The 13230-nt window shown below is 42.3% G+C and overlaps 1 protein-coding gene across 4 annotated transcripts in view; it reads right to left on the bottom strand.

Moving 5' to 3' along the window:
• Nucleotides 1-10889, bottom strand: part of ACOT9 (acyl-CoA thioesterase 9) — a 28142-nt gene extending 17253 nt beyond the window's left edge. Inside the window, exons 1-6 of one of the 4 annotated variants that reach the window (XM_027096738.1) lie at nucleotides 10704-10874; nucleotides 5836-5933; nucleotides 4640-4675; nucleotides 4001-4046; nucleotides 1748-1918; nucleotides 1466-1503 (exon numbers count right to left, since the gene is read on the bottom strand). In XM_027096738.1, the coding sequence (XP_026952539.1) occupies nucleotides 1466-1503; nucleotides 1748-1918; nucleotides 4001-4046; nucleotides 4640-4675; nucleotides 5836-5933; nucleotides 10704-10723 (409 nt within the window). In that variant the 5' untranslated portion in view covers nucleotides 10724-10874. Of the gene's footprint in view, nucleotides 1-1465; nucleotides 1504-1747; nucleotides 1919-4000; nucleotides 4047-4639; nucleotides 4676-5835; nucleotides 5934-10703 lie in introns of all 4 variants that reach the window. The other 3 variants (XM_027096739.1, XM_027096740.1, XM_027096741.1) reach the window with 3 other exon arrangements.
• Nucleotides 10890-13230: the final 2341 nt, after the last annotated feature.

Genomic DNA, 13230 nt, shown 5'->3' with positions numbered 1-13230 from the left:
TCATCCACTGAAAGCACACAGGAATAGTGATACCCCAGCAACAATGACAACTCCCAGCACCCAGATCTTGGTTTCTAAATATCATTCTCCATTAAAAAGAATCAGGGCTCCTCAGAGATTTGGCTGATTCCAGGACTGGGGCAGGGAAAGTACAAATGAGCCTAGAAATGTTGCACCACAAAGTGAGGAAGTGCTCAAAGAATGATGGGGACACAGCCAAAAAAATCCACAGAAGCCAGCGTGAAGAATGAAGGGCAGTCCTGGGACAAGTTGAGCATCAAAACAGATGATAGAAATATATTATAATCCATTCAGTAAAATAGGAATCCCTGAGTTCATACTGATTTTAAAGTAATTGATAAAAGTCTAATGAAGAATCGGATATTTACAAGGTCTCAAAGTACCTCCCTACAAGGTACTTATTAATTACAAAGGGGAAAAGAGTAACTTTACAGCAAAGAACCCTGGCAGACACCACCTTCATCAAGGAATCAAAGTCAACATCACAGTAATGGGACAAATTAGAATTATGCACTACCTGCTAAGATGCAATAAAAACACAGCATCCCTTCTGTGGACACTCCTGCCAAAGATGCACATCCCAAATCTAACTTTGGGGAAGCATCAAACATACCCGAATTGAGAGAAATTCCACAAAAGAACTGGCCCATAACCTTCAAAAGTATCAAGGTCATTAAAGTCAGGGAAAGACTGAGGAACTATCCCTGACACAACAACTAATTGCAACATGTGATTCAGAACTGGATCCAGAACTGGATCCTTCTGCTATAAAGGACCTCTGGCCAAAGCTGAATGGGGTCTGAGGATTAGACTGTCTAAATATCAGTGTTAATTTACTGATTTTGAGGGTTATATTGTGGTTATGAAGGAGAATGTCCTTGTTTGTAGGAAGAACACATGAAAATATTTGGGGGTGACGTGCATCGTGTCAGCAACATACTCTCACATGATTCAGGGGAGAACAACTCTTTGTACTCTGCAACTTTTCGGTAAATTTAATTAAATAATTATGACAATTCAGAAGTAGCAGATGCCCTTCTTTTTCTGCTCGTTTAGAATATCTTCATCTGTGCAAGTTAAAGAATAAAAAGACCCTTTCCAGGGAAACTGGGATGAAGTGAGAGAGTGGCACGGACATACACTACCAAATGTAAAATAGCTAGTGAGAAGCAGCCGCATAGCACAGGGAGATCAGCTCGGTGCTTTGTGTCCACCTAAAGGGGTGGCATAGGGAGGGTGGGAGGGAGATGCAAGAGGGAGGGGATATGGGGATATCTGTATACGTATAGCTGATTCACTTTGTTATAAAGCAGAAACTAACACACCATTGTAAAGCAATTATACACCAATAAAGATGTTAAAAAAAAAAAAAAAGACCCTTTCCAGCCAGAGGATTCAATGTATTACTGTAAGTACCAGTTTAAAAATACTAAAATATCAGTACCTCCTAAGCTGTCAAGATCCTCAAGAATCCTGCCAAACCTGTGAAATAAAGAAAACTGTGATGAAATGAAAATCATAAAAAAAATAACACTATGGGGTGATAAATATCTACCAAAATTGATTATGGTGATGGTAGCACAACTCTCTAAATATATGAAAAACCAGAGAATCACACACTTTAAATAAGTGAACAGTATGATGTGTGAATTATATCTCAAAGTTGTAATAAAGAAAGGAAATAAAATAAAAACAAACGACACAAACAGAAATAGTGCCATGTTACCTTACAGTGTTTTGAACAGTCAAATATTTCTCTCTTAATTCAGGCTGACTGCCCAAAGGTAAGAGAACTTCAATGTAACTGTCTTTCATTCTCCTAGGTGGCAGACCTTTCTGTGATGCAGCCAAAAAACTATGAAGCAATTTTCTTTCCTCCATTGCTTTCATATGGTCTCTGAGAAGAAAGGACACAAGCTTCATAAAACATAGGACAGTGCTATGCCCCAACTCCAGTGACATACAGGTCAGTCAGACACCATCAAAAGAGGAAACAGCAGGTCCGGACCTACCTCATCTCCTTTTCCTTCCCTCCCTTCCTACCTGCCACTTGGTGAAATCAAAAATTTCTGTTAAAATTTCTCAGGCTAGTAGATAAGAAAAATACACTTATAAGTGACATAGATATATCCAAATGAACTATATATTCACCCTCATCAAAAAGTGTATTCAGGGCTCCCGTGGTGGCGCAGTGGTTGAGAGTCCCCCTGCCAATGCAGGCGACACGGGTTCATGCCCCGGTCCGGGAAGACCCCACATGCCACAGAGCGGCTGGGCCCGTGAGCCATGGCCGCTGAGCCTGCGCGTCCAGAGCCTGTGCTCCGCAGCGGGAGAGGCTGCAACAGTGAGAGGCCCATGTACCGCAAAAAAAAAAAAAAAAAAAAAAAAAGTGTATTCAAAGAATAGAATCTTTGAAATGAAATTAAAAATACAGAAATGGACATAATAGAGTGTAAATATATGTACATATATATATATATATATATCTGCGCTAAAGAACAACATAGCCACTGAACTCCATATTCCCATTTCTCACCTTGACAAGTCTCGTATCCTCTGTGCCCCAGCTCTCTCTCTCTCTGCCTTCAATTTCAGGAAAGAGAGACAGAGGAGGAAAAATGGAGTATATCCAAAAGAAGTTTGGAAGGCAGAGCAAAAGGTAAAGAGGAAGAGAACATGAAAAGGAGACAGAAAGGGAAGAAAAAGAAGAGACGATTAAGGTGGAAGAAAAGAGAGAGACAAGGGGATAGGGAACTAAAATGTTGACAATATCACTCTTTCTAAGCTTTACTTATTATTGCCAGAAAAGCATAGCCTACAAAAATATAGGGAGGGAACTGACGAACAAGTTAAATGGCACCAGGTAAATCCAGAACGTGGAACATTCAACAAGACACATGGCTTGGCCTCTTTAAAATCAAGCTCATGGGGGGAAAAAAAAAGAGGGAGGGATAACTATTATTCTAGATTAGGGGAGACTAAAGAGTCATAACCACGAAATGCAATATGCAGTTGTTTACCGGATCTTGATTTTTTTTTAAAAAAGCTATAAAAGATATGTGGGGAATAATTGAGGAATTCTGAATATGGGTAAATAATATGCTATTAGGGAATTACTGTCAATTTCATTATGTAAGAGAATATCTTATTTGTTGGAGATGCACGACTGCTGATTTTGTTACATAGGAAAATATATTTATTTATTAGAGAGGTATTGGAATATAACTGGAGCTGAAGCGTCACGATACCTTTATAGTTTAGCCAGTATATGTATATTGGCAAATCTGGAAAAACGTTCATAAGTATCCAATTCAGACAGTGGGAACAAAGGTATTCATTTCTTCTGCTTTTCAGAAAATTGAAATTTTTCATATAAAGAGATAAAAAGAAGTCATTAGATAATTTTTATACCAAATAGATTATTATTGTTATTGTGCTTTTTCTTTTTATCTCATTTTAGCCTCAAAATTCTATGCACCAAGAGGGATATTATCCTATTTTAAAGCAGGGAAATACTTAGAGAAAAGAGAAAGATTGTATGGGAGGCCTGGTTAATTGTGACCTGACAAGAAGCAGTAGTCAGGGTGCATGAAATAGAAAAACCAGGAACTTGGGTTCAAGTCCCAAACCTGGTACTCAATCACTCAATGTCTGAGTTTCAATCTCATCATGTGCAAAAAAGGAAGAGGAACATATGTCATAAGCATGTCACAAGTTTCACTGAGAATCAGTGAGGTAATACTCCTGAATGCACTTTGAAAAATGCAGAGTACGTGTAAATTACATGATTTTATGACAACAAAGCATCAACTGATGAGTATGTTGGAATGTTGATCTTCTCCCCCAAGTAAAAAAACCTCTCAACCCATTTCTGAACAAAGGGTTCCCCCCATTCCTACAGTGGGACCATCAACTGAGCCTAAACACAGGCTAGCACACCACTTAGGGATAGAAGAACGAATAAACACAGAGCACATACCTCCAGTTTGTGGATGCTCCTACTATCTCCCGCAACTTATCTCGAACTGAAACAAAAATAAAGAGGTCATTCCATGAAACAAAGAAAGTAAGAAATGGATTATGGCAACCAGCTCAAAAACTACGAAAAGCGATTCACGCACTCAAAAGCTTCAAAGATCCATGAATTTCCATTTAATGCCACAAAACAAACAGCTCAGGGAAGGGATCAGGCCTCTGCTTCCCAAAAACTTGAAACAATTATTGTCTCCTTAGTGCAGAAAAGAATATCCTTGTGTCAATCACTGGGATTTATACAAATAAGCAAAAAAGGATAACTCCAATTATTCATCTGCTGGGGCTGTATCAGTGTTGGTAGGAGTCCCTTTACGATGGAGATATTATGAACAGAATCCCTGCCTATCTTCTTATAGGCAGTGAGACTAAGACTAATATCAAAATTTGAGTCTCACTCTAATTGATTTCTCATATATGTATACTACCCTAAATGTTAGAAAAGTTGAGGCAAGAAAAATGAAGCAAGAAAGGAAAGGCAAAAAAAAGCAATTTAAGTTTAGTTAATGCCCATTGCCCAAAAGTGCAAGAATGAATTAGTGCGAAAAAAAATTTAAGCACTTATAAAAAAATTGATACTGATTACCACACACACCGTGATTCACATGTATTGGTGAACATGCTATATGGATAAAGGGGAAATAAATTAGATAAGCAGTAGTAAGTCAATACTAAAAAATAAATCTATAGGATTTTAAATAATGTTTTGAGTTCATGTGTTTTTTTCTATCATTTTAAAATACATATTCTGGTTACAGAAAATTAACTATAGCAATCCTTGGTCCTTCAACAACTAAATATCTGATCAAAACCAAATATGGTTAGATGAACATACATCTTAATTTTTATGAAAAAGTGGTTGCTTTTCTATCAATTGTTAATTTTTCTATCAATTGTTATAGGGAACTCCCTGGTGGCCCAGTGGTTAGGACTTGGCACTTTCACTGCCAGGGCCAGGGTTCAATCCCTGGTCAAGGAGCTAAGATCCTGCAAGCCACAGCCAAAGGAAAAAAAAAAAACACCCACCATTGTTATATACCATAAATTAGGTGCAAACTCTAATTACAATGAAATCATAGCGTAGTACTGAACCAAAAATATCCATTAGTAAATTAGTCTTATTTCTGATTTTTTTTCCTCCTGAGTTCCTTGAATAAAAGAATGGACAGAAAGTATCCCAAGTAGTACACAGACTACTGATGCTCAGTGACATAAAATGATTATTACTAGTTTATATTCAGTGTAAGAAGAAAGGCAGGTGTTGAGGGCCAAGAAACAAAGCAGAATTTTAAATTATATATATGCATATATATTTATTGGGATCCTTTAAACAAGTCCCAGTTTTCATTATAATGAATATTCCTACATTGACAAAGACATCCATAGTTTGCATATGGATTAGTTACTGAAATTAACTTCAATTAACAGGGTCCCTCTAACAAAATTATAGCCTAGGAGCGTTTAGTTGGTACAACTGAAAGGCCTGTCTCTTGCTTATGCATTAGATCTCTTTTTTCCATGCCTTCCACTTCAGTACCTACACAAAGGAAACAGAAATCATTTAACTAAAAGAGCTCAGTCCCCAAGGCTCCCAGGAACCAAAGCTCAAGTACTGTATGTGATTTCTACCCCAAGCTATCCTGGTCATTTTCTAAGTGAGAAGTTTATGAAAGATCTACCTTTAGTATACCTCATTTGCCCTAAACTGTCTATCTACATGCTTCGTAAATAAAGCAGGGTTTTCCGCCCACATAGGCCTAAAAGGTAAACACCCATGCTTGCCTTCATGAATGTGGAAGACTCTCTGTTTCTCGGGATTCTGAGATCCTTGAGTCAGTCCTCTGCTGGGAGCAAGCAGCCCTTTGCTCAGGGTACAAAGCCTACAAAACAAGATGAAACACGCTTCGAGAAGGTTCCATGACTTCTTCCCTGGCAACCCCAAAGATCTGTGCCTCCTCCAGAGCACTCAGCCACCCCACACCCTTAGTAAATACTGTCTTATAGGGTCTGTACATGTTTCTCAAGTGTATGTATATTTGCATATGAGGCTACTCCGTAAATCATCTCTCCAATAAGAGTAAACATTTCTTGAGAGCAGAGACCAATTAGGTAATGATCTACAAAATAAATAAAAGATATCAACCAGGTTTAATGGATTTATTCTTATTAGCTTCAGAAGCCCAAAATCAAGTTGGTAAACAGCTGAGTAAACTAATTATGAACATTTATTTTGTTATTGTCATACCATACTTCCTCAATAAATAAGCTAAACCCAATTATAAGTCAATCAACTTTGAAAACAGAATTAACCCTTTCCAGGGTTACTCAAAGAGAGTATTTATTGGACCTAGGCAGAAATTTCCTACTCCCCAATGGATTAAAGTCAAAGCTATTTACCCCAATATGCCGAAACTGTTCTCCCAAAATAAGTTGTTTAACTTGATTTTGGCTCACTATTGCTTAACTGTCGACTCCTAACCACACACTATCCTATCAGGGATAACACACGTATAGTAGTATCAGGGACTGACAAATTGATCTGTTGAGAGCACAGTGGAAGAAGGCAAGGCATTGAAAAGGTAGAGAACCCCAGATACTCTTACTCATTCTAGCTCAAGTGACTAGTAAATTCTTACTACCTAATGCCAGGTCCAATGATGACTAATCTATTTTTAAAAAGCATGTTTTAAATTTTCTTTAGAGCCCAAATTTATTATAGATTTCTCTTCTGAATTACAGCATACAGGAAGAGCCTCTGAGTAAAAATATTTGGTAAAATCTACATGTAGTTTTGATACTTGTCCTACTAGAACAAATCCTGGTCCTTTCACCAAGTCAACTACTCTAACTGCAGAGAACACAAAAATAGCAGCACATGCTCACTGGCTAATTCAACTCCTTAGCCAGCCACTCATCACACTGGCCCTGATACAATCCCTGCTGGTTCACTAAGCCTGGAATGCTTCCTAAAGCGTTTGGGGTTTGGGTTTTGTGTTTATTCTCCAATCACACAGCTAACAAGCCTCTATCTTACATAGTTGTGGTTTATTTTTTCACAATGAATTTTCAATTTATGTACTTTTATATGTGAATTAATATTTCAGTCTTCTTGTTCTTGACCTTCTAATTTGCATTTTCTCAGAATGTGAGTTAAACTTTTTTCTTTTTCACTATTTCATTTTATGTATTTTCTGTAGGTTCAAATCCCTCACTGAAGGAAACAAGAGCATGTGGTCCTTCCTTCTGCCACCTCAGAAACTATCGTTCTGCAACTGAAATATATCAGGTTTTAAAAAGCACACTGGAAAAAGCTAAAATCTTCCATTGCTACTATTAGCTGAAAGAGCAAAAAAAATCATGCCCTCGATACATTAATTAGCAATAATAATAGTTGCTGTAGATGATCTCAATATAAGAAATGAGATCTGACTCTGAATGGCTAAATACTGTGAATACTCATCACAAACTAACAGGAGCTGTAAAACTGATCTCACATATTTGGGTAAATACACATATATACAAGCATTTCTGTTTTGTTCCTTAAGAAGCAGCATTTTCTGAAAAGTGATGAAAACCATCCCATCCTGCCTGAGTGAAAAGCAGTGTAGTATACAGAGGTTAAGAGCCTGACCATGGGGACTCCCCTGGTGGCACACTGGTTAAGAATCCGCCTGCCAATGCAGGTGACACGGGTTTGAGCCCTGGTCCGGGAAGATCCCACCGCAGAGTAGCCCCCTCTCACAGCAACTAAAGAAAGCCTGTGTGCAGCAATGAAGACCCAACGCAGCCAAAAAAACATACTTAAAAAACTCTATTCCAGAAAGGCATGCTTCTCCAAAGTCTCCCCTAAAAGTCAAAAATGACCAGAAATTTGGAAATAAGCCAGGCACTATAATGGACCATCTCTGAATGGAGACTCAAACGGAGATAGTAAAGAGGGGGCTGATGAATACAGAGAAACACTTGGGCCAAATTATTTGGAAAACTGTGGTCCTGCAGCCCTATTGGTTGCATACTGCCATAATAAATTTGAAAACATATCCCTGTAACACAGCAAAGGCCTAATGTGAGTGCTTTTTTAAAAATCATTGATTAGGGCTTCCCTGGTGGTACAGTGGTTGGGAATCCGCCTGCCAATGCAGGGGACACGGGTTCGAGCCCTGGTCCGGGAAGATTCCACATGCCACGGAGCAGCTAAGCCCATGCGCCACAACTACTGAGCCTGTGCTCTAGAGCCTGCATGCCACAACTACTGAAGCCCGTGAGCCGCAACTACTGGGCCCACGAGCCACAATCACTGAAGCCCACGCGCCTAAAAGCCGGTGCTCCGCAACAAGAGAAGCCACCGCAATGAGAAGCCCACGCACCGCAACGAAGAGTATCCCCTGCTCGCCGCAACTAGGGAAAACCAGCGCACAGCAACGAAGACCCAACGCAGCCAAAAATAAATAAATAAATACATAAATTTATTAAAAATATATATATATTAAAAAATAAAATCGTTGATTATACTAATCATATACTGGTATAATAAATTTCTATTCTCTTGTGAACATTCAGCTTATTGTAACTTTTCACTACAATTTGATATAATCCCTACTGATAATCAGATGAAACCTGTGGACCCTCGTGCCTAGTAGTTGTTGGGGGGGGAATACATTTTTATTGATACACAAAATAGTATATACTATTTCAGATGGTTCACAGACCACTCCCTTTTGACACCCCCATGGGCCCCTAGATTTAAAAAATTGTGATTCAGACCAACCTCCTGAAAAAACTTGAGGCCCGAAGGAATTAGATGACTTTTTCCCTGCTAGTCAACTGGCACACTGGGTAGAGCCCAGCTCTTCTAATCGCTCCCCACCTCATACACACCATACATGTAAGGAAACTGCTCTTCTCACAATCTCAGGCTACTTCCCTTTATCTATGCAACACTGAGGTGGAGGGAGCAGGGGAATGGTTCAATCACTGCTTAACACCTCAGTACCTCAGGGTTAATGGCTTATTCCCTGAGAAGCCCTCAGGAGTTTTACCTACAGCAAATCCCTAGGCCTTTAGAAGAAACTGTCAAGAGGCCTCTACAGTCAGGCCCTAGGACTCCATGATTCAACCTTTCCAATAAAAGGAGACCAAGGAGCCCAACCTCTCCATGGCTAGCCAAGGGAGTCACAAAAGTCGCATGAAGGTGTGAACGTAAGTGTCTTAGCTGTTCTGGGTTCCAAGCTTAGGGTGGGTGTCCGGGAAGAGTTTTCAGTACAAAAACAGGCAATGCCACTCATATGCCCTCCACTCTGGGGAAATGCCTCAATTTAGAGACTAAACAAATTCAGATGGCTCTTTTGTGAGTTGGGGGAAAAAAGAAGTACAAAGATTGCCCACCAGTCAAGTAACCTAATCATGTCAGACAGTCTGTATTCATTTATGTACTCTTTCTCTCTCTAGACACTAATGGAATACCTGCTTAAGGTTCAACAGGACTCAAAGGAAACGAGCCACAGGTTTACAAGGAGTTCAGAGCAAAGACAGAGGACTTCCAAACTGGGGGGGAGGAGAGACCAAGGAAGGTTTCCTGGGAGAAGACACATGAACCAAACCCTGGAGCTTGTAAGAAGGCCTGTCACATCATGTGCAATGCAAGCTAAAGCCAACTGTGGCTCTTCTTGTAATGACCTTCAATCCATCTTCAAATGGTATAACAAAGTAAATAAGAGAAGAGAGAGACAGAGAGACACAGAGAACCTATTTCAACTGAGAGCAAGGTCCACAGGGACAGTGAAAGAGATCCAGGGCCCCCAAGAGAACTGCTGGGGATCACTGTCACTTGGAACCACTGTGGGCCACACCAGGGGGGCTGGCATACCTATAGCGGGATGAATTCAGAAGCTGCAACAGGGGTGAGCCCCCTGGGACCCAACCAGGCAGAAAGAACTTGGAACAGCCAGAGTGCTCCGGTGAAGGGGGTTGGGGGAGAGCCAGACATGCCCTGGAGTCTAAAGCCCTACACCTTAACTGGACAAGCTGGGATGATGACTTACGCAGAAAGGCATCCTCCTTGTCAAAGGGGCCCAATCAAAGCCACTCCCCCACCTAGCCTTACCGGCCTTGTTGCTCAGTAAAAGTAAAGTGCAATCAGCACCAGGGGCCCTGGTCACACAGTCCTGAGGTCCTGAAAGCCCAAAAGATGCCCTGCAATCTCTACCCACATTACAACACACTTAAGTCGAGTCCAAGTCAGTCAAGCACTCAACCTTTAAAACGCTCTGCAAAGGAGGGCAGAGGGCCGGAAACGCAACGTGCAGCCCTAAGTACTAGCTTTCTGACAAGGGGCTAACTCCAAACCACCCCCCTGATGAGCAAGGAGATAGGAATTTCAGGGAACGCCCAACTTCCTCCCTTAAAGTGCCTCTTCGCTTTTAACATCAAACTCCGGGCCGGAACACGCGAAGGTGGGGGGTGGGGGGCGCGGGGCCCCACCCTAGGCCGGCGGGGTCGCGGTAGGCGACCGCCCTTCCCCACCCGGCCCTATTTTCTGCCCAAAATCCCCGGCACTAGTTCCGCCCTTCGCAGCCCGCTCCAGCAAGCGGCGCGGAGGGCGGGCCTGGGCGCCCTCCGGTCCGCGCCCCGCCAGGCCCCTGGCTACCTACCGCAGTGCCGCCCGCCTCATGGCGCTTGCCCGCCGCCGTGCACGTGACCACAGACCCGAGCCCCGCGCGCCGGTTGGCGGAGGGAAGTTGAGGCAATGGAAGGCGGGAGAGGGAGAGCGTTCGCGGGCGCCTGACTGGACCTAGCTCCCCAGGACCCCACCCTTGCAGCGCGGCCGCGGTCGGGGGCGGGGCCTCGTTGCCCGGGGGCGGGGCTACGCTGCGCTTGAAGGCCCACTCTGGCGAGAAGCTGGAGTTAGTCTCTCTCCTCCATTGTTGATTAAATGCATCAGGCGGCACCGCTGGGGTGTGCCTAGAGGCTAGATGCAGCCACGTCCTTGGAGCTTGTCTCCGTTATCCCGCTTCGCTGAAGGCTGCGCGACCTTCACCCCCAAGCCCCGGCTCCCAGTTGGCCTTTAGCTGCACGTTGGAATCTTCTGGGCAGCTTTCCAAAATACCGATGCCTGGGCCTCACCCTATGGAGATTCTGAATTAGGCGTGCAGCCTGGTCTTCAGGATGTCTAAAGGCGCCCCAGATGATGCTAACGTAAGCAATGGTTGAAAACCTTTACTCGAAGGGGAAAAAAATTGTTCCTCTCCTAATCTCGGTCTGCCCCCTAGTGTTTGACGGTTGGAGATCTTGGCCCGCCCAGAGAGATTCAAGGCCAAAAAGTTAAGATGATTTTTACCCTAGGATCTGATTCTCCATTTCATTCAACGAATTCTTATTCAGCTGTTTGCAGTGCGCAAGACGCTGTAGATTCTGGAAATGCAACAAAACAGACAAAACTCCCTGCCCTTAGGGGGCTTACCTTATAGGGAAGGAAAACAAGTCAGCAAGCAAGTTGGCAAATTATATCGTTTCAAACGTGATAAAGTGGTCTAAGGAGGAAATAAAATAAGGTAATGAGGGGGGATCTTTCCAGAATACATGCCCGTCTTGCTTTGTCCTTGAAGATGGTAATTTCCTAAAAGGCAGGGTTGATACCGTATGTTTTTTGATACTCCATGCTTACTAAAAGTTTGTCAATTTTAATTAAGCTGGCTTTTTAAAAAAATCACTTTATGAATTACAAATGGAGCACGGTCTTTGGCTTCCTCTTTCCTCTCCACCTAACTTTCCCTGCTTTTATCAGTCTCACATCCAGAAGACTGTCCTTTTGGCCTGCAGGGATCTCGCCTTCCTTTTAATTCATGTTGTCCATACCTTATCAGGGACGGTTTTGTTTTGTTTTGTGGAGGCTATACGGAAACCGGAAACCGAGCAGTACCCCACAGGGCCTTCCCAGGTACAGATTCCCCCCTCCCCCACCATATCTCCTGCCTCTCGTTTATAGAAAAGCTTTAGCCTCCTAGGCCTTCCCCAAGTTCTATGAAGCAAATTTACTCAGAGAAGTGAGAAGATACAGAAACAAAGGAAAAACAGTCAAGCAAGACAAAATAATAATAATTTAGCCAGAAAGCAAAGTCAAGGACCTTTAGCTCCTCCTCAAGAGCTATAAACAATATCCTGAGCCACGTCCTCGATTTGTTTGGCAGACACTGAAACTCACACCAGGTGGAAGAAGTTTACTGCATGCTGCCCATAAGCACGTAGACCCCAGACCAGCTGGAACCAGAAGGTTGATGACGTTTAACTCCCAAAATACCACCCTGTTACCTCACCGCCAACCAATCAGAAGAATGTCCACAAGATGATCAGGCCCCCTACAATCCTCACCTATAATGTGGCCTTTAAAAGCCCTTCCCTGAAAGCCATCAGGGAGTTCGGGCCTTTTGAGCATGAGATGCCGTATCTCGTTGCTTGACCCCACTTTGGGTGCCTTGCAATAAACACTATACTTTCCTTCACCACAACCCGGTGTCAGTAGATTGGCTTTACCATGAGTCAGGTGAGCAGACCCAGGTTTGGTTTGGTAATAATACTTCCTTATACTCTACCACACCTAACACAGTGCAATAAATATTTTATCAAATTACACTTTTTGGTTGGTTTTTACTTGAACTTTCGGTTGAGGCAATAGTAGGTTCAGGGAAAAAAATTAAGTTCAAGAGAATTTTTTAGGTTACATAGCTGGTGTAATGATACGTAGGGGTAGCTTGTAATTTTGTGCAATCAAGTCCCCTTCCAGCCAGACACATTCTCATCAGTGTATAATCAGGGTATAAACAGTGTCAATGTTGGCTGGAACAGCTAGAACCAGGGACTCAGTGCCAAAAAGATGCCTCTTCTCCATCATTTATCTTTGCTATACTTTGCATACTGGCTTCATTCTTTTTTCTCTGAATAATGGCTTCCTCCACATGGCCAAAGCATCTCCTGAACTTCACATTTTACAATCGCAGACACATCCACATTCTTGGAGACTGACCCGAAAATCTGTATCCCAAATACAAAAAGTCCTGAAAAGAGATTCATTGGCCCAGGTGGGATCAGGTACACACCCCTGGACTGGTCAACTGTGGCAGCAGGGCAAGGTGATGTGATTGGCCCATTTGACTTACCAGGAACCTCCTTACCCAGGCCCAT

This window comes from Aethalodelphis obliquidens, unplaced genomic scaffold (assembly GCF_003676395.1).
Source record: "Aethalodelphis obliquidens isolate GAN/ISIS:26980383/991018 unplaced genomic scaffold, ASM367639v1 scaffold107, whole genome shotgun sequence".
NCBI lineage: Eukaryota > Metazoa > Chordata > Mammalia > Artiodactyla > Delphinidae > Aethalodelphis > Aethalodelphis obliquidens.
Note: the sequence above shows the minus strand (reverse complement) of the source record. Positions and strands in the feature narration are given on the sequence as shown.